At 42.2% G+C, this 19,855-nt stretch overlaps 2 protein-coding genes across 4 annotated transcripts in view; both read right to left on the bottom strand.

Annotated features, from left to right (window-relative positions):
* Positions 1–7,367, bottom strand: part of LOC111977079 (telomere-associated protein RIF1) — a 31,351-nt gene extending 23,984 nt beyond the window's left edge. For 2 of the 3 annotated variants that reach the window (XM_024006383.2, XM_024006399.2), the window contains exons 1-7: positions 7,196–7,367; positions 6,143–6,275; positions 5,862–5,940; positions 5,633–5,729; positions 2,173–2,398; positions 1,714–1,903; positions 1,429–1,521 (exon numbers count right to left, since the gene is read on the bottom strand). In XM_024006383.2, coding sequence (XP_023862151.1) covers positions 1,429–1,521; positions 1,714–1,903; positions 2,173–2,398; positions 5,633–5,729; positions 5,862–5,940; positions 6,143–6,255 — 798 coding nt within the window. In that variant the 5' untranslated portion in view covers positions 6,256–6,275; positions 7,196–7,367. Of the gene's footprint in view, positions 1–1,428; positions 1,522–1,713; positions 1,904–2,172; positions 2,399–5,632; positions 5,730–5,861; positions 5,941–6,142; positions 6,279–7,195 lie in introns of all 3 variants that reach the window. The other variant, XM_024006391.2, reaches the window with a different exon arrangement.
* A 643-nt stretch (positions 7,368–8,010) lies between these two features.
* LOC111977076 (tumor necrosis factor-inducible gene 6 protein) lies at positions 8,011–18,235 on the bottom strand. The gene is made up of 6 exons (XM_024006369.2): positions 18,039–18,235; positions 16,010–16,147; positions 14,585–14,746; positions 9,258–9,486; positions 8,943–8,983; positions 8,011–8,281 (listed from the first exon to the last, which is right to left on the bottom strand). Exons 1-6 carry the CDS (start codon positions 18,136–18,138, stop codon positions 8,154–8,156), a joined length of 798 nt encoding a protein of 265 aa, XP_023862137.1. The 5' UTR covers positions 18,139–18,235; the 3' UTR covers positions 8,011–8,153.
* Positions 18,236–19,855: the final 1,620 nt, after the last annotated feature.

Here is a 19,855-nt window from a genome sequence, read left to right as displayed (position 1 = left end):
TTGCCGGAGTGGAGATATAACAGAACATGGCCAAGATGTTCAAATGTGTCATGAAATGACCATGCAACATGGTCAAATGAAATATAATCACAAGTAGTTGTGAGGTGCAGCAAGTCAGACCTCAGGAGTAAATGTCAGTTGGCTTTTCATATTGATCATTCAGAGTATTCTACCCTCCTGCTGTCTCTAGAGAGTTGAAAACAAGGCCGAGTATAGCCCACAAAGAATCTCCCCACGCACAACCCAAGGGGGGCGCCAACCAGACAGGAAGATCACGTCAGCGACTCAACCCACTCAATGACGCACCCCTCCTTAGGACGGCATGGAAGAGCACCAGTAAGCCAGTGACTCAGCCCCTGTAATAGGTTAGAGGCAGAGAATCCCAGTGGAGAGAGGAACCGGTCAGGCAGAGACAGCAAGGGCGGTTCGTTGCTCCAGAGCCTTTCCGTTCACCTTCACACTCCTGGGCCAGACTACACTCAATCATATGACCCACTGAAGAGATGAGTCTTCAGTAAAGACTTAAAGGTTGAGACCGAGTCTGCGTTCTCTCACATGGGTAGGCAGACCATTCCATAAAACTGGAGCTCTTATAGGAGAAGCCTCTGCCTCCAGCTGTTGCTTAGAAATTCTAGGGACAATAGGAGGCCTGGTCTTGTGACCGTAGCGTACGTGTAGGTATATACGGCAGGACCAAATCGGAAAGATAGGTAGGAGGCAAGCCCATGTAATGCTTTGTAGGTTAGCAGTAAAACCTTGAATCAGCCCTTGCCTAAGCACTGGAAGAGTAATTGATTCAACATTTTTGGTTCTAGAGATTCTAGCAGCCGTATTTAGCACTAACTGAAGTTTATTTAGTGCTTTATCCGGGTAGCCGGAAAGTAGAGCATTGCAGTAGTCTAACCTAGAAGTAACAAAAGCATGGATTAATTTTCCTGCATCATTTTTGGACAGAAAGTTTCAGATTTTTGCAATGTTACGTAGATGGAAAAAAGCTGTCCTTGAAACAGTCTTGATATGTTCGTCAAAAGAGAGAATCAGGGTCCAGAGTAACGCCGAGGTCCTTCACAGTTTTATTGAGACGGCTGTACACCATCAAGATTAATTGTCAGATTCAACAGAAGATCTCTTTGTTTCTGGACCTAGAACAAGCATCTCTGTTTTGTTCGAGTTTAAAAGTAGAAAGTTTGCAGCCAAACCTGGTTCCTCTCTAGGTTTCTTCCTAGGTTTTGGCCTTTCTAGGGAGTTTTTCCTAGCCACGTGCTTCTACACCTGCATTGCTTGCTGTTTGGGGTTTTAGGCTGGGTTTCTGTACAGCACTTTGAGATATCAGCTGACGTAAGAAGGGCTATATAAATTMATTTGATAAGTAGCGARTAAGTAGTAAATGGTACAGGTTTCAAACCATAAAGAATGACCAAGCCTTACCTTCCCCAGGAGCCTGACAAACAACGGCCAGAGTTTCAGCACATTGGTCTCGTTCTTCGTGGAGAACAGTTTCTGGAGCTCTGGGATGAGTTTCTGGAGTGAAACAAGATACATGTCAGAATGTGAAGAAACCTGCATGAAACATGCTGCGTTTGATGTGCTGCATTTCCAAACCTTCCATTTCAATCAAACGCATTTCTAGCGCCGTTTCTACATCAGCAGTTGTCACAAAGTGATTTGACAGTAACCTGGCCTAGACACAACGACAGAGTAAAAAAGACTCACTGAGGACATGAGAGGTTCTACGATGGCAGCCACCTCCTTCTGTTTCTCCAGAAGTAGAGGCAGGCCCATCTCCAGGGCTGCTGCCGCCCGCAGGCGCACCTTAGAAGCTGAGTGGACCACCAGGGGGATGACCAGCTTGGCCCACTGTACTGCATCCTCACCCATCTGGGCTGAGGCCTGCTCCAACAAACTGACCACAGAGAGAGTGTGTCATGACAGAGAAAGTGCTGATGATCACTGAAATAAAGTCAGGCCAGTCTCCTCCAGCCCAGGAGCTATGAACACAAGCCAAAACAGAGACAGAATGTTGAGCAAAGTAAAGTACTGTAACATCCATCTGCTTAGTGTGAGCAGTATCACACTAAACCATTAAATGGTGCTTTCCTAAACGAGGGTCATAAACCCAACCAAAGCTATTGATTACGAGGTAGGAGTACATGAGTGGGTGSGTTTGTATACCTTATGACAACATTCAGAGACTCGTGCTCCATAACTACAGACTGGATGTCTTCTCTCGAACGCACACACTCCAGGGCCCTCAGGATCTCTGGAACCTTCTTGGCCACCACCTCTGTAGGGAAGTTCTGTTTGGAAATTACCCATAATGCTCGTGTGCATGTGTTCTTGTCTGTGGACTTCACCACCAGAGAGGAAAGTGCTGACAATATTTCCTCTGCAAAATTAKCTGTGGGAAAAGGGAGGATTACAAATCACATTATCTTCATCCTTATCATACATTACAGGTGTGTTTCCAGAACAAAGATTAAGAAAATKATCTGTGTCATTATCGGGAAAATGTACTTGCTAACAACCCGTGGCTGACGTCATCAACCAGAAACAGGGCATGATTTCATTTGACTTTTTAAAATAAATAACATCACTTAATTACTCAAAATGACGGAGTGGCCACGACTTTTCACAGTGGAAGAGRCTGTATTCTATGTCGTTTGGCGATACGGATTCAGACACGTCTTTGCACTTTGAAAGTGATGATGTCGAGGTGAGTGAAATAAGTCAACAGCAGATATATGCTTGGTGTTGTTGATGTTTGATGCTGCTCTCCAATTAGCAAATCCTGTCAWGATCACATGTTTGGTACAGACAGGTGAGCACATCAGTGGTGGAGCAGGAGCTCAAATGATTGCTCTCTGTCTCACGGGAATAGCTGCAGTGTTAGGCTGTATATACTCCGCTAACTAATTGGTTGTTTTGTCTTGTTTCTACCAATGTAATTCATATGGAAAGAGCCCACGCTGCTTGTCAGGCAAGAAAAGTACTGTGGCGGTAAATKAATGCTGAGCTCAGCTGTCACTTTCACTAGTCAGCCATACAGACAACCAGCTAGCAAGCCACCAAAATKGAGATTAAAGTAGTTTGTGTTTATCTGTTGGGCTTAAGTCATGGTTTGTCCTGTTCGCTAGGTAAAGATATKCATAGGCTATACATTGCCTTGTTTTCCTATTATTTGACAGCTTAGCTGTCGTGTTATGGTTGACGCCCGCGCAGTGGAGCTCATATGATAGAGTTGTGGTGATATTTGTTTAAATAGCCAAGTAACGTTTCTACCGATACAATTCAGTTGGAAACTGTCCCAGCTTTGTCACTAATCAACTAACACTGGCGAACACTGTAGTTAGGCTGTCAGGCAAGAAAACAAGAATTGGAGGCAACATTATGCGTCACTCGCTGTCACTTGATCATCTCACTCTCGCCATACAAAGACAAGCTACACTGCATGTYCAAATGTATRTGGACACCTGCTCGTCGAACATCTCATTCCAAAATCATGTGCATTAATATGGAGTTGGTCCCCCCTTTGCTGCCATTACAGTCTCCACTCTTCTGGGAAGGCTTTCCACTAGATGTTGGAACATTGCTGTTGGGACTTGCTTCCATTCAGCCACAAGAGCATTAGTGAGGTTGGGCGATTAAACCTAGTCGGTGTTCCAATTCATCCCAAAGGTGGTTGATGGGGTTGAGGTCATGGCTCTGTGCAGGCCAGTCAAGTTCTTACACACCGATCTCTGTTTACTGTGTGTGTGTGGGGGGGGGGTCTCAACAAACCATCTCTGTATGGACCTCGCTTTGTGCACAGGGGCATTGTCATGCTGAAGCAATGAAAAACCTTCCCAAAACTGTTGCACAGACTCATCTAGAATGTCATTGTATGCTGTAGCATTAAGATTGCCCTCCACTGGAACTAAGGGGCCTAGCCCGAACCATGAATAACAGTCCCAAAACATTATTCCTCCTCCACCAATGTGTACAGTTGCACTATGCATTGGGGCAGGTAGTGTTCTCCTTGCAATCAMCAAACMCAGATTTGTCCATTGGACTGCCAGATGGTGAAGCGTGATTTATCACTCCAGAGAACGCGTTTCCACTTCTCCAGAGTCCAATGGCGGCGAGCTTTACACCACACCAGCTGACACTTGGCATTGCGTATGGTGATCTTAGGCTTGTGTGCGGCTGCGCGGCCATGGAAACCCATTWCATAAAGCTCTCAACGAACAGGTCTTGTGCTGCTGTTGCTTCTAGAGGCAGTTTSGAACTCTGTAGTGATGGTGGCAACCGAGGACAGAATTTTATGCGCACCACAGCAGTCCTGTTTTCTGAGCTTGTGTGGCCTWCCACTTCGCGGCTGAGCAGTTGTTGTTTCGTTTCCACTTTCCACTTCACAAGAGCACTTAAAGTTGGGTCAGCTCTAGCAGGGCAGAAATTTTACAAACTGACTTGTTGGAAAGGTGGCATCCTATGACGGTGCCACGTTGAAAGTCACTGAGCTCTTTAGTAAGGCCATTCTACTTCCAATGTTTGTCTATGGAGATTGCATGGCTGTGTGCTCAACTTTATACACCTGCCACTTTGTAGGATGGGGCCATGCTTCAATACGTTTTATGGCATGTTGTAGGCTAAATCCAAACACTCAAGTGACAGTGTGATATGAATTTAACCTACAAATCTTATTAGGGAAATTGCGTAAATTTTTGTTGTTGTCCCTGAACAGTTGTGTTTTGTATCTTCTCTYTTTATCGGTCTGTCTGTCTAATACTTGTTGCATTCACTGAATTGTCGTCAAAGTTACTATTTCTACCTTTCGTGTCAGGCCTGGTCTGTACTAAATCTTATTGAGAGAGGTTATCTACATTTTGAAATAGTTTKAATAATTGTTTGTATTTCTGCATTGTTACAGACGTAAGAATCGTTGCCGATCAAATAGCCTACCTTGTGTGGGTTTTGAAATACTTTATAAATATTGTACTCAGGTCACATTATAGATTATTTTTCATATATGTAAATAATATTTACAATATATTATACTTAATACATTTTGAGTCCCGTGTCCCGGTCCCGTGTGGCTCAGTTGGTAGAGCATGGCGCTTGCAACGCCAGGGTTGTGGGTTCATTCCCCACGGGGGGACCAGGATGAATATGTATGAACTTTCCAATTTGTAAGTCGCTCTGGATAAGAGCGTCTGCTAAATGACTTAAATGTAAATGTAAATGTTGAGTGAGTCATTTAATTTCATTAATCTAGGGTTTAAGTTGTGTGTTATTCTTTTTATAGTGAGTGTCATTACATAAAGGGAGACAAAATTAGTGTTATTCCTCTTGACATGAATGTGGGGTCATATCAAAGAAGAGGTTGTGCTCTTTAAAACAAAGTCAACAAATGACAATGACAAGTAACTTATTTTTGAGCCATGTCTGTTTGAAATGTGTGAGAAAAAAAGAAAATGCTCAGTAATCTACAGCTGCATTCTTGAATTCTATTGGGGTCTAAATTAAGTCTACCTTTGGAGTACAAAGTAGTTTCAATGTACATCTGGATTACTGCTTCTTAGTCTAGGACTAGGCTTATCTGTGCCAGTTGCACTTGTCCCATGTAAACCTATGAAGTGTTCTACTTGTTCAGTACCTGAGATAGCAGAGACAACGTGGACATGAAACACACAGAACCCCAGGGCCTGCAGGGCAGCTTGGCTCAGCTCTGCATTCTGACTGGAGATGTGGGTCTAAAACAACATGACAATAGCTTTACAACTGGACATTTAAGACAGCATCCCTATGTTAWTTAAAGTTTTTTTTTAAATAAAAAAGGAAATGTACTGCTTCATAAATATTCTTCACATAAAGCAAGCACTTACCTGGAAAGTTTTACCCAAACGTGGAAAGTGCTTTACTACTGCAGAGAGGAATTGCTTTCCATCATCTCCACTGAGACGACTGAAAAGACAAATCAGACCCAGGAATTACAGTGTACATTTACGATAGAAAATTTGGCATCTTATATAGAGTTACACAAGACACAGATCTACCCCCTACCATAGCTCATTAGAGAGAATATACACCTGACATGACCTTAGMTCAGCATCTAGGGATAACAACGTCACCTTACAGGCTACGCATGTCCAACTAAAGCACCTACTTGGCAATAGTGAGGTAGGCGTCTGTCTGCTCCGGTTGTCCAGCTGTGCTATCCTCCAGAGATTCCAGCAGAGGAAGGAGACCTGAGCTGGTCGGAGGCACCATCGCCATCATCCTGGTTTCTCACTCAAACCCTGCTGGGAGAGGATGTTTTTAACACTAGCTACTTTTACTCAAGAACTACTTTTACTTAACCTACAGCCAACCTGAGGCAATCCACTATCCATCCTCCTTCCTCAGACCCTACCAGTCAGAGAGGAGAAAATAATAACACTGTTATTCATCTCTGTGTGTCTTTAAGGGACAAACAATCAACCCAAAGCCACCCACATATCCATCCACCTAAAACCCTGAAATACAACATTCACCAATACCAGCAGCAGACGCTGAGAGAGGCACTGTGACAATGTTCCATCTCTACCTCAACAGGTGTTTTTGTTTAGGTTGCTAGATAACTAGAGGTAGACAGGTCATAATTGTCAGTTTATTGTATGAGTTTTGGATTCATATTTTTGATTTGGATATGTGCATGTTGTTTGACACAGTTGCTGTGAGTTGAACGGGTAAGCGTGTATCCTTCCATCCTTCCATGCCCAGCCTGAGGGGTCAGGCTGGACATCACTGCCAGAATCAAAACATCCCTGAACTGTACTTACTCTTCAATCCTTAGTTARCTAACGCTACCCTTCTAAGTAGAGGGCATTAGTAGCTGGTCAACATACAGGACTGGACACCTATAAGCTTAATACTAACTTTTTTTTTTTTTTTTATTAGCTCAAAACTATCTGAAGTGAGCTGGTTAGCTAGGTAAGTTAGCCACAAAATTAGCTAACTGGTTTGCTACCTAGCCATCTACAAAAATATATATATATATAATACCAAATATACGCACATTCTCAACTTACTAAATAATTTAAATGGAAATACTGTCAAAACTAATACAGGTAGCTAACTATCTAACTTGCAATTGCCCACGAGTATTTTATTTCTAGCAAGTCACTCCCTCGGATCGCGCGAAAATACAAACAAAACACAGCCAAATGCACTTCCTCACCTTGCAATTCCTGAAAGAACACAAACGATCAAAGAAAATGATACCATGAACGCCAATAATATACTGCAAGTATACGCGATATTATCTTATTTCAGCAATAGTTTACGTATTTTCTTTCTCTCTGACTCTCCCAGTGTAGTTTCCTCTCCCCGCGAAAACGCTGGCGCGAAACTAGTACGCTGTCTGAAAATCACCTATGACCCGACGCACGGACCGCCCACTCTGAGCAGAAAACAAAATATTCTGTTTCTTGAAATGCTTTGATCGTAGTCTCAAACTGTGTCCACATTTCACATATCAGGACAGGAGGTGTTAGGAAAGGAGGTGTTATCAGTACTTTATACACATAGCAATATATCCTAATATACTTTTCACAAAATTAAAGGTTTCCCCTTTCAAATGTGATATATCTTTCTCTTCTTGTAATATAGGATATTTCATATTTTTTAAGCATAAATGCAATACCTGCAAATGCCCTTTTTATTTTTTAAATTTTAGTCTACATTTGCAAAATAATAAAGCCTATATCCAAAGATACTGATAACTAACTACCTATTACGCTGTGCTATATAAGCCTAATCAGGTAACTGTGGAATCGTGTATTGCCTTTCCATTGACAATGTCCCAAATTGGTGGTGAAAATTTATTTCACTGAACATCCCAAAATTGTGCTACAACATTATTTACTGAATAACTCCATTCAAACTTTAATGATCATCCCAAACAATGATAAGGATCGGGAGGGACATGTGACACACTGAAGTACAGTAGTGACATACTCAACAAAACCCAAATAAAATAAAACATTCAACAAGTGAGGTTATACATTTAATACAGCATTTATTTGCTTTCCCTTGATGACAACAAGGATACACACATCAATTACATGAGTAAAAACGACAACATTATAAATACAATAGGAAACATTAACATAAAAAAGCATCTATTAAAGAATTTGTCAAGTGAAGTAATAGCTGGTGTCATTCTGGAAGTGGTGGAGAGAAGAGTTCACAGCAATGTACTCCAGCTGGAAGCCTCCTGCCACTACAGAGGCATCGGACAGGAACTTTAGTGTCATCACATTCCCTGTGGGAGAGAGAAACGGTGAAAGGTGACATTTGGATATTTGCTATGTGGATTTATCAAATCAAATGTTATTTGTCACATACAAGTGTTTAGCAGATGTTATTGTGGGTGTAGAGAAATGCTTGTGTTTCTAGCTCCAACAGTGCAGTAATATCTAACAAGTAATATCTAACAATACACACAATCTAAAGTAAAGGAATGGAATTAAGAATATATAAATACTTGGACGAGCAATGTCAGAGCGGCATAGACTAAGATACAGTAGAATAGGATAGAATACATTATATACATATGAGATGAGTAATGCAAAATATGTAAACATTATTAAAGTGGCCAGTGATTTCAAGTCTAAATGGATAAATGGATATATTGCTATGTGTATAAAGTACTGATAATACCTCCTGTCCTGATATTTGAAATGTGGACATAGTTTATCAAAGAAAACCATTATAACTAAAAATCGATAAACAATTGATGATTAAAAAAGGGCTTTGCCTCATAGCTACAACCGCAGCACAGCCGTACCAAAAAAGTTACAACACACCCCGTCTTGTGTACATTTGCTTTAATCCTTGCCAGAAATATACAGTGACTTCTTGATCTATAATAATGAATATTCATCATAATATGGTAATAAAATAGGAATGCGTTTGTTTCATACCTGTGCTAATTAAGTCATCTGGTAAGTAATCTCCACAGTACCTGGAAATAATAAATATATTTATTTGATCGTAGAGTAACATGTGGACAAAATGGTCATACGAAACACCACTAGAGGACAGTGGCCTATGTTATGACACTATGTTGTGTGGAAAGAGAGTCTTATGAGTCTATGTGAGTATCCATAAATTTAGTACAATGCAACTTTCTGACATCTTGGATAAGACTGTAACAACCATGAATCAACCATACAATATAAACTCAACTAACTAAAACTTAATGCAAAGGCACACTGAATCAAAAGCTGGATCCTCACCTTCCGGCGAAGCCAGAGACGTCGTCATAGCTGTCATAGATCTCCAGGTAGTCTGCTAGACAGGACGTGTCCTCCTCCACGTCGAACTCCAGGAAGTGCAGGCGTATCCTCTGTCCATAGCGCACACGGATGTGCCAGTAGCAGATCTGCTCATCCTGGTACTCCTCTGGGTAACCAGGTGACTGGATGATCTTCTGCTGGTCTGTCAGAGTTCCTCCACACTCCTTTGCTGTGGATCATGAGAGAGGAGGAGACAGGATGAGGAAATGTTGTATTAGAAATTATAGATATAGTGTAACAGATCAAATAGAAAGAACAATATAATAAACTAAACTAGATTACAGAGGACTTCCAATTAGTCACTTTCCTTAGCTGATTGTAAATAATAAAGTGAAGAGAATATTCTGCACAATGGCTGTTACTAGACTCTTAATAGTAATGCTGTAGACATAACAAGTTTAATAAAACTCACAGTGTTTTACATCAGTGTGCTACATGTGCTATCATCATACGCATTATGATAGATTAAAATATAGGGAAGTTCTGCTTGTGTTGTGATGTGACCACTGAATGAAGTTAGAAATGGGAAAAGAGACTTCTTTGTCATTTGAATTAAGAAAATTAAATGAGCATTTTGGATTAAATTAAATGAAAAGCTCTAGAGCAACGAACCGCCCTTGCTGTCTCTGCCTGGCCGGTTCCCCTCTCTCCACTGCGATTCTCTGCCTCTAACCCTATTACAGGGGCTGAGTCACTGGCTTACTGGTGCTCTTTCATGCCGTCCCTGGGAGGGGTGCGTCACTTGAGTGGGTTGAGTTACTGACGTGATCTTCCTGTCTGGGTTGGCGCCCCCCCTTTTGGTTGTGCTGTGGTGGAGATCTTTGTGGGCTATACTCGCCTTGTCTCAGGATTGTAAGTTGTGGTTGAAGATATCCCCCTAGTGGTGTGGGGGCTGTGCTTTGGCAAAGTGGGTGGGGTTATATCCTTCCTGTTTGGCCCTGTCCGGGGGTTTCTTCTGATGGGGCCACAGTGTCTCCTGACCCCTCCTGTCTCAGCCTCCAGTATTTATGCTGCAGTAGTTTATGTGTCGGGGGCTAGGGTCAGTTGGTTATACCTGGAGTACTTCTCCTATCTTATCCAGTGTCCTGTGTGAATTTAAGTAGCTCTCTCTAATTCTCCTCGTTCTCTCTTTCTTTCTCTCTCTCGGAGAACCTGAGCCCTAGGACCATACGTCACGGCAAACCGGGCATGATGACTCCTTGCTGTCCCCAGTCCGCCTGGCCTTGCTGCTATTCCAGTTTCAGCTGTTCTGCCTGCGGTTATGGAACCCCTACCTGTCCCAGACCTGCTGTTTTCAACTCTTAATGATCGGCTATGAAAAGCCAACTGATATTTATTCCTGATTATTATTTGACCATGCTTGTCATTTATGAACATTCTGAAAATCTTGGCTCTCTCTAATTCTCTCCTTCTCTCTTTCTTTCTCTCTCTCGGAGGACCTGAGCCCTAGGACCATACGTCACGGCAAACCGGGCATGACTCCTTGCTGTCCCCAGTCCGCCTGGCCTTGCTGCTATTCCAGTTTCAGCTGTTCTGCCTGCGGTTATGGAACCCCTACCTGTCCCAGACCTGCTGTTTTCAACTCTTAATGATCGGCTATGAAAAGCCAACTGATATTTATTCCTGATTATTATTTGACCATGCTTGTCATTTATGACATTTTGAAAATCTTGGCTCTCTCTAATTCTCTCTTTCTTTCTCTCTCTCGGAGGACCTGAGCCCTAGGACCATACGTCAGGACTACCAGGCATGATGGACTCCTTGCTGTCCCCAGTCCACCTGGCCTTGCTGCTATTCCAGTTTCAACTGTTTCTGCCTGCGGTTATGGAACCGCCACCTGTCCCAGACCTGCTATTTTCAACTCTTAATGATCGGCTATGAAAAGCCAACTGAAAATTATTCATGATTATTATTTGACCATGCTTGTCACTTATGAATATTTTGAACATCTTGCATAGTTCTGTTATAATCTCCACCGGCACAGCCAGAAAGGACTGGCACCCCTCATAGCCTGGTTCCTCTCTAGGTTTCTTCCTAGGTTTTGGCCTTTCTAGGGAGTTTTTCCTAGCCCCCGTGCTTCTAATGCTGTCACACCTGCATTGCTTGCTGTTTGGGGTTTTAGGCTGGGTTTCTGTACAGCACTTCGAGATATTAGCTGATGTACGAAGGGCTATATAAAATAAACTTGATTTGATTTGATTTAGATCCCTTGGATTTGTAAAGGGAAAATTATTGTATTTAGGAGCTGTTTTATGCAATTCATCGATGAAATGCGAACCATACATCCTCTAAGTCACAGGCAATTATGGGGAAAATGAGCGGCTGTGCCCTAAATGGCACCCTATTACCTATTTTGTGCATTACTTTTGACCAGAGTGCTATGTCAAAAAGTAGTGCACTAAAAAGGAAATATGGTGCCATTTGGGACACAGATAGTATCTTAAGGCAGCTATCTCATCCAATGAGGCAACCTCTTCCATGTTGAGTACGGTCGTCACATGTGGTGCCAACTCCAAACGTGGTCATGTATCATTCTCCACCATGAAAACATCATGACAGGTCCCAATACAGCTCTTTTGTCATGATGAATTGTAAAATGAGGTATAAGTGTTATTTACAATATCTGGATAAAGGTCTTACCACATACTGTACAGTCGTGGCCAAAAGTTTTGAGAATGACACAAATATTAATTTTCACAAAGTCTGCTGCCTCAGTTTGTATGATGGCAATTTGCATATACTCCAGAATGTTATGAAGAGTGATCAGATGAATTGCAAAGTCCCTCTTTGCCATGCAAATGAACTGAATCCCCCAAAAACATTTCCACTGCATTTCAGCCCTGCCACAAAAGGACCAGCTGACATCATGTCAGTGATTCTCTCGTTAACACAGGTGTGAGTGTTGACAAGTACAAGGCTGGAGTTCACTCTGTCATACTGATTGAGTTCGAATAACAGACTAGAAGCTTCAAAAGGAGGGTGGTGATTGGAATCATTGTTCTTCCTCTGTCAATCATGGTTACCTGCAAGGAAACACGTGCCGTCATCATTGCTTTGCACAAAAAGGGCTTCACAGGCAAGGATATTTCTGCCAGTAAGATTGCACCTAAATCAACCATTTATCGGATCATCAAGAACTTCAAGGAGAGCTGTTCAATTGTTGTGAAGAAGGCTTCAGAGTGCCCAAGAAAGTCCAGCAAGCGCCAGGACCGTCTCCTAAAGTTGATTCAGCTGCGGGATCGGGGCACCACAACTACAGAGCTTGCTCAGGAATGGCAGCAGGCAGGTGTGAGTACATCTGCACCCACAGTGAGGCGAAGACTTTTGGAGGATGGCTTGGTGTCAAGAAGGGCAGCAAAGAAGCCACTTCTCTCCAGGAAAAACATTAGGGACAGACTGATATTCTGCAAAAGGTACAGGGATTGGACTGCTGAGGACTGGGGTAAAGTCATTTTCTCTGATGAATCCCCTTTCCGATTGTTTGGGGCATCCTCCGAGAGCAACTTCTCCCAACCATCCAGGAACAGCTTGGTGACAAACAATGCCTTTTCCAGCATGATGGAGCACCTTGCCATAAGGCAAAAGTGATAACTAATTGGCTGGGGGGAACAAAACATCGATATTTTGGGTCCATGGCCAGGAAACTCCCCAGACCTTAATCCTATTGAGAACTTGTGGTCAATCCTCAAGAGGCGGGTGGACAAACAAAAACCCACAAATTCTGACAAACTCCAAGCATTGATTATGCAAGAATGGGCTGCCATCAGTCAGGATGTGGCCCAGAAGTTAATTGACAGCATGCCAGGGCGGATTGCAGAGGTCTTGAAAAAGAAGGGTCAACACTGCAAATATTGACTCTTTGCATCAACTTCATGTAATTGTCAATAAAAGCCTTTGACACTTATGAAATGCTTGTAATTATACTTCAGTATTCCATAGTAACATCTGACAAAAATATCTAAAGACACTGAAGCAGCAAACTTTGTGGAAATTAATATTTGTGTCATTCTCAAAACTTTWGGCCACGACTGTATGTCCCAAAAAGTTACAGTTTAAAGACTGGGTTCTTACCACATGGCGTAAAGTATTAGATTTTCATATCATCTACAGACAAGACAGAGCATTAAGAGTTCAGTGTGTTCCTTGTTGGATTTACACCTCAACGTGTTGCTTTGCCTCGTCATTCTACAATACAAAAATGTTCATCGTCTAGAGAGAAGTCCCAGTCATTGGATATTTAGTGTTCATTGTTGGCTTCACACCTAGAGGGGTTTCTTTGCCTCACCCATAGACTTGTGTAWTTATCTGCCACACCATTCTATAAGACTGAGACACCATTAAACAGTCCAGCCTCTGTTGGCTCTCTCCAGAAGCATATTGGCATGGATGCACCACTTTAGAGACACTCCTGAAACCTTACCAAACCTCTTAAAAATGTCACAGGCAGTTATGCCGGGTGTTTATATTAATAATATTGCTTTTGCAAACCTTTCCAGATATACTGAGATGGATAGGAAGCTAAATATCTTTCAACAAGAAAACAATCTTCATCTCCATGTATGAGCCCAGTCAGAGACAATCTTTATGAAATGAATTAACATTTAGTTGGCTGTTGGTGTTATTTTCCCTCCTGTCGTCCATCATGACAGCTCAAAGGCATTCAGGTCTCGCTTCATCTGCAAGGCTTGGTGAATCATCTGGAGTGTCTACAGCTGTACGTCACCCCATCACTCATAGGCCAGACTATCTCAGTTACACTTATCACTGTTAGTACTCCAGTGTCCTGCCTTACTCATGTTGGGAGTCCTTATGGAGTCTTTATCCAAACCACAACTCCCCTGCCCATGTACAGTCATCAATGTGTCCCACTAGTACGTTAGCCTACATGTCATGGACCACAATCAACTTTACAACTCTGACCCTGTGTGTCCTTAACCTCGCCCCTTAGAAACCAATGTCTGTCTGACTCAACCACACACTCATCTCATATGGTGGAGACTCATGGTTGATTAAACTGTTAAACCAACACACCCAGGATTGCCTAAACCTCCATTTGTCATGCAAGCAGACGGGTTCAAATATGATTTGAAATCTTTCAAATACTTTGAGCGTTTTCTTTAGCCTGCCTGGAGAATCAGGAGGGTGAAGTTTGCACTTTTAAAAATGTTCTATTGGTTCCATTTGCAACAGTCAAGTTCAATCAATCACAGATCGAGAATTTGAAATGATTGGAATATAATTTGAAACCAGGTCTGTTCACTACTCACAGTTGGGGTTGTAGCAGTAGACGTCCCATCTTTCACTCTTGTTCAGCCTGTACCCGTAGTCGATGACACCAACCTTCCCAAAACCACAGTTGGCACCAGCTTTGACGATAGGGTAGCCTACACGACCTTTGTCATACCACCCAGCCGCACACACGTGAAAACCTAGGAATGAGGGACAAAGAGTTAGCCTGGTAAGAAACTGAATTTGCAAAGTTTCGGGCTAAGAGTGTCATATTGGTAAAATCATAAGAGATCTTGGTTTCTAGAACTAGCATCCCCCTCTTAGTACCACAGATAAAACACTCTTACAGAAGATCCATGGCCATATTGGGTTACCACAAGCCATTCGTCATGCTCGTATTCTCAAAACAAAACCCTGTCTTTGGAAATGCTACGGTCCCTGTCAAAAATGTGCCTTCCACTGACTTTGCATCTGCAATTACAAGCGGACCATTGATGTGGGGATGTGGATGGGTGGTGGGTGATGGGTGGTGGGTGGTGGGGGTAACGCATAATGAACTCCAATGTATCTAAAAAAAGCCTCCAGTCACAATCAGTGGACCACAGTCAGTCAGGAAATGCAGGGGAGACAAACTCAGACCTCCTAGGATAATTGGCCATGGGGCAGCTCTGCTCTAACCACAGACATACAAGTGGTGGTTTCCCAAGACAGGGTCTGGTCTGGCTACAGTTTGTCTGCCATGTTAATGTTAACATAAGCCAGCCAGGCAGGTGTTACTGTTCTTACTATACTGGGGAGACGTCTCAAGCTGGTACCAATTCACTCCCTATAACCCTTCTCCGTGACCCTAAACCTTTGATGTTTGATCTGTAAAGTGTAGGGAATATGGTGAAAACAACACCCCCCTGCAGTATACTGCTTATATACCTTTCAGATCTACAGACATCGAAGGGTTAGGGCCAAGGGGAAAGGATAGGGAGCAGATTGGGACCGGCTGAAGTCCCACAGAGCAACAGGCTGTAGTGCAGTGGCAAGACATCTTTGATTGATTTCATGGGAGAAAGGCAAGATAAACACACTTCTTCCTGGCATTGCTTGTCCAGTGAACACATGGTCGGATAATTTAAACTGTTTAATTATAAGTGCTCTTAGGCAAACTGTAAGGCATCGTTAATCAACAGTGATAATGGCATTTTGTAAACTCAGGGCTCAGGGGCCACTTATTAGTTGCCACTGCTTATTTTGAAAGTCTGTATTGACATTGACAGAATCCAATTGGCAACATTATGCTGCTTCTGAGTTGTAGTCCTCCAGACTCTTTCCTTGTAAATTCAGAGAGAGGGGGGGAGAAAGAGACAGAGATAGAGATAGAAAGAGAGAGCGCAGGGGGAGGGAGAGAGAGATGGAGGACATGGACAAGAAGGGACTGGGGGGATTGGGAGGATAGGGAAGTTATTGTAAACCTATTTGACGAGCAGCCTCCAGTTGATCGTAAGTGGCCAGATTTCCTCCTTCGTATTTGCACACTGTCTTGGCCTCCTTATAAGTCAGCTGGTATCTCCCTTTACGCGATTCCCTGTGGTAGACTCCAGCAGCTTGCTCTGTCCAGAAAAAAATACGTCCCACTCAGTCAGTCAACACTGCTATCACTATCAAAGCACTACAGATAGACAGATATGCTGCCAGTGCCTGTGTAGTGTCCCACTGCCACAACCACAAAGATACGTATCCAGGCAACAGAAAAACAAGTGGAAAATATTATGTTTAACAAGATTGGGGAAATCCTTCTCAGGGAGCTAGAACAAGCAAAGTGGCATACAGACTAAGAAGTTCATAGAGGAAGAAAAGAAACATGAAACACCCACGGTGGATAAGCCAACATCTTTCAACTCTGTAACGTGTTGTGGTTGGATAGAAAGCCTTAGGACAGACGCTAAGTGTTTGTAATCTCCTTCTTGGGAGTGGTCATACTCCTGTGCTTCCCCATGGGGGGTCCTCCTTTGAACCCGTTTTGACATCAGGCATGCATGACCTTGTAGGACTTGGAGTGCAGTCCAAGTTAGCTACGAGTCAATGTTTGCAACTACTAGTCAACCTCTTCCTCCAAGATGCCTTGTGAGGTGGTACCTCATTTTCATTATAATCCTAGAGAGTGGTGTGTCTCACTATTAGTCTAACCAAATGATATAGGGGGTTTGGGTTACAAGATATATTACTGAAAACATGCAGTTTAGTTTATGTGTTCCAGATGTGTGTAGGCCTGATGGGCAAGTCGAGCTCATTAACTCTATCAGAAGTAACCTATACGACACATTCCGTTGAAAGTAGTTTGGGGGTGGGAAAAAAGTTTTTGCTTGTGCTGCAGATGGGCTATATTGGTCTGCTAAAACTATAGGACTATAAATAGTCCACCACTTTTGTGAGAAAAAAATATCTATATGTATTTTTGGGAGATGCTGCAGCAGCCTCAGCACCCTTGATTCCTGCAGCTATGGGTTGGGCCAAATTCAGTCTTCAATATAATATTATTAGAAAATAATCAGACTGGTCTATAAACTGAATGTGTCAAGGGCAGATGTAATAGGACTGGGTCTGTCTGTTTTACACAAGAAATGTCCAGTCTGATATAACATTCTGTCCTATTTTTTCATTGCTATGCCCTAACAAACACTGAAAGAACAGAAGTTTGCACAACTTTCTTGTTCATGTGTGTTTTTCGTCCCTTAGACAAAATTAAGTCATGCTTTGCAAGAGGCTCATGCGTGTGTACAGTCGTAAATTTGTCCGTCTCCAACTGTGACCTCTACCCAAACACACATCATTGTGATATGTGCAATGTAATAACGTTACAACATAACCGTAAAAATTATGTAGACAAAGTGTTATCAGGGTTAATTAATGCTAAATGTTTTTAGGCAAAAAAAATATATATAAATAGCCTATGTTGTGCAGGATTGTGAGATTATGTTGAAGATAAAGACCTGTTAGAGAAGTGAACATATAAAGTTAAACTTTTTCTAACACATGGGAATGATAATTAGCCTAAGTTTGTAGACACATCAAAGAGGCGTCACTACAGACACGGGTTCGATCCCGGGCTGTATCACAACCGGCCGTGTTCGGGAGTCCCATAGGCGGCGCACAACTGGCCCAGCGTCGTCCGGGTTAGGGTAGGGTTTGGCCGGGGTGGGCCATTGTAAAATAACATGTAAAAAAGAGAAACCGACGCCTCTTATAGGCCTATGTCCAAGCAACCAAAACAAAAGAAAACCACACTTTTTGAAAGATTCAGTGTCATTGTTGTGCTAAACGTTACATCGGAACATTCCACAACAATATTGTAAAACACTACACATAAATCTTTCAGGAGAACGTCCTACAGCAAGACAATGTTTCCAACCGCAGTTGTTGGAATGTTTAACAGTTGCAAAAGTAGCCTATCCTTGTAGGAAAAGTAATGACTCCAATATCACAAAAGAAAGCATGATTTACCCAACCATATGGAGTTATGAAAGATTCCATTTCTGAAGCCCCACGCTTGCACTTCCTTCAAGAAGAAGCAGATGGCCCAGATGACAGCGAAGATGCGCATCCTCCTYCTGAACAGAACAGAGCTGTGCGCTGCGGGTTGATATCCTCTCGCCAGCTGCTACCGCTCGCGCTGTGCTTGCTGCTCATCTGGCGACTGGCCTTTTAAATAGACTGCCCAAGCGGCGCGCTCTGCCAAATCTAAGCGTCAAGGTAATGAGAATACGTTGCCCAACACTGAGAAGTGACCATACATAGATTTATGGGAATTTACCAGTGGGGGACCATGACCTGTGTTGGATTTAAAAGAGTCTGTGTTAAGCATTATGACATGATAGGTTATACCGATGTTTAATGTGTCACTGACTTTATGAGTTAAGGCATAAAGACATCCATATTCATCACGAAACAATGTGTTCATGCAAAAGAACACACTTCTTTAATCATTTTTTTAGGCCTATAGGGGACACAATGGCTAAAATGTCCCCATTGATGTTTCAGCTACCTTATCACCCTCTTTGGCAGTGGCAACTGATTAATAGAGGGTAAGGTTATCTGATCTTCTGCTTTATCTTACCAAGGCTTAGACCATAAATATTCACAGATTTATTGCTGGAAGTATGTTGTTGAAGGGTGCACTTTAAAAAAGGATGTGCTACTGTATGAAAATAACATTTCCATTTATCAGGTTGCCTAGATAGGTTCCCAAAAAAGTTGATATCTAATATCTCAGAGGTATAGGAGGCACAGAGGCCTATTTGGGGTGTGGGACTTTCTTTCATGCTAACCAGGATAATTACTGCAGATCTGATGTCAATAGATAAAATGGTAACATATATATCCTGGTATTTAAAGGCTAAAATGGTGGGTATTAGAAAATTATCTGGGAATTCTCTGTCTACCAATGCTGCGTAGAAAGGCATTTATATACGGTCTAAGAACCTTTCCCTTCAACCATCAAGATGAATCTTTCTATTGGTTGGTATGTTAACACTAACATATAAATAATATCAGGCCAGTATTTTCCAGACCAGAGAACTTTGAACACTGCTGGCTAAGAATGAGGCCGTTTGACAAGGTTGTTCAAGACTACTATGATATTCAAGTGTGGGTTATACTATGATATTCTTTGGGTTATTCTGACATTCTGCAATTGACCAATTTTTCAGTATTCAGCAATCTCAGCATAATTTGAGTTTGAACTTGTTGGAGTCAGCGCTAAAGGCAATGATGATTCTTCTGAACTGGTTCCAGACAAGTTACAAGAAATGAGCTGAACCTTCTCAATTCCCACAAGTGTCTCTTCCATTTACACCCACACATGGAAACTCTGGCTCAGACACAGTAATTGCCATATTGGATACTGTCGAAATTTTAAAGGACTTTGATCATCGTTATATATGACATACAGAACCATTAACCACAATTACTCGCAGCTTAGGCAATAAAGTTGAATGGTAAATGATCTGCCCTGTTTACATTTTTCATTGAATTGTGTGTTTTGTAACAGTTTGCCTTCAAAATTGAAAGGATCAGTACTGGTATGTGTTATCCTCAAACACAGAATCTCAGAGATAACATGTTATTAAAGTGTTGTAATTACATGATTGTTATAAGATAAAATTAATTTGACACGAAAAAAAAACTTTAGGTCTTAGTGTCCAGCTGTTTTCAACAGGCATAAATCCTACTAAGGTTGGACTCTATGCGGTATGAAACTGAGGAGCTGGTCTCGCTTTGCCAGACATCACACTGTATACTCTTTAGAGACTGAGAGGCTT

Source organism: Salvelinus sp. IW2-2015, linkage group LG2 (assembly GCF_002910315.2).
Source record: "Salvelinus sp. IW2-2015 linkage group LG2, ASM291031v2, whole genome shotgun sequence".
Taxonomy (NCBI): Eukaryota; Metazoa; Chordata; class Actinopteri; order Salmoniformes; family Salmonidae; genus Salvelinus; species Salvelinus sp. IW2-2015.
The sequence above is the reverse complement of the archived record's forward strand: the minus strand, read 5'-3'. Positions and strand labels throughout refer to the sequence as shown.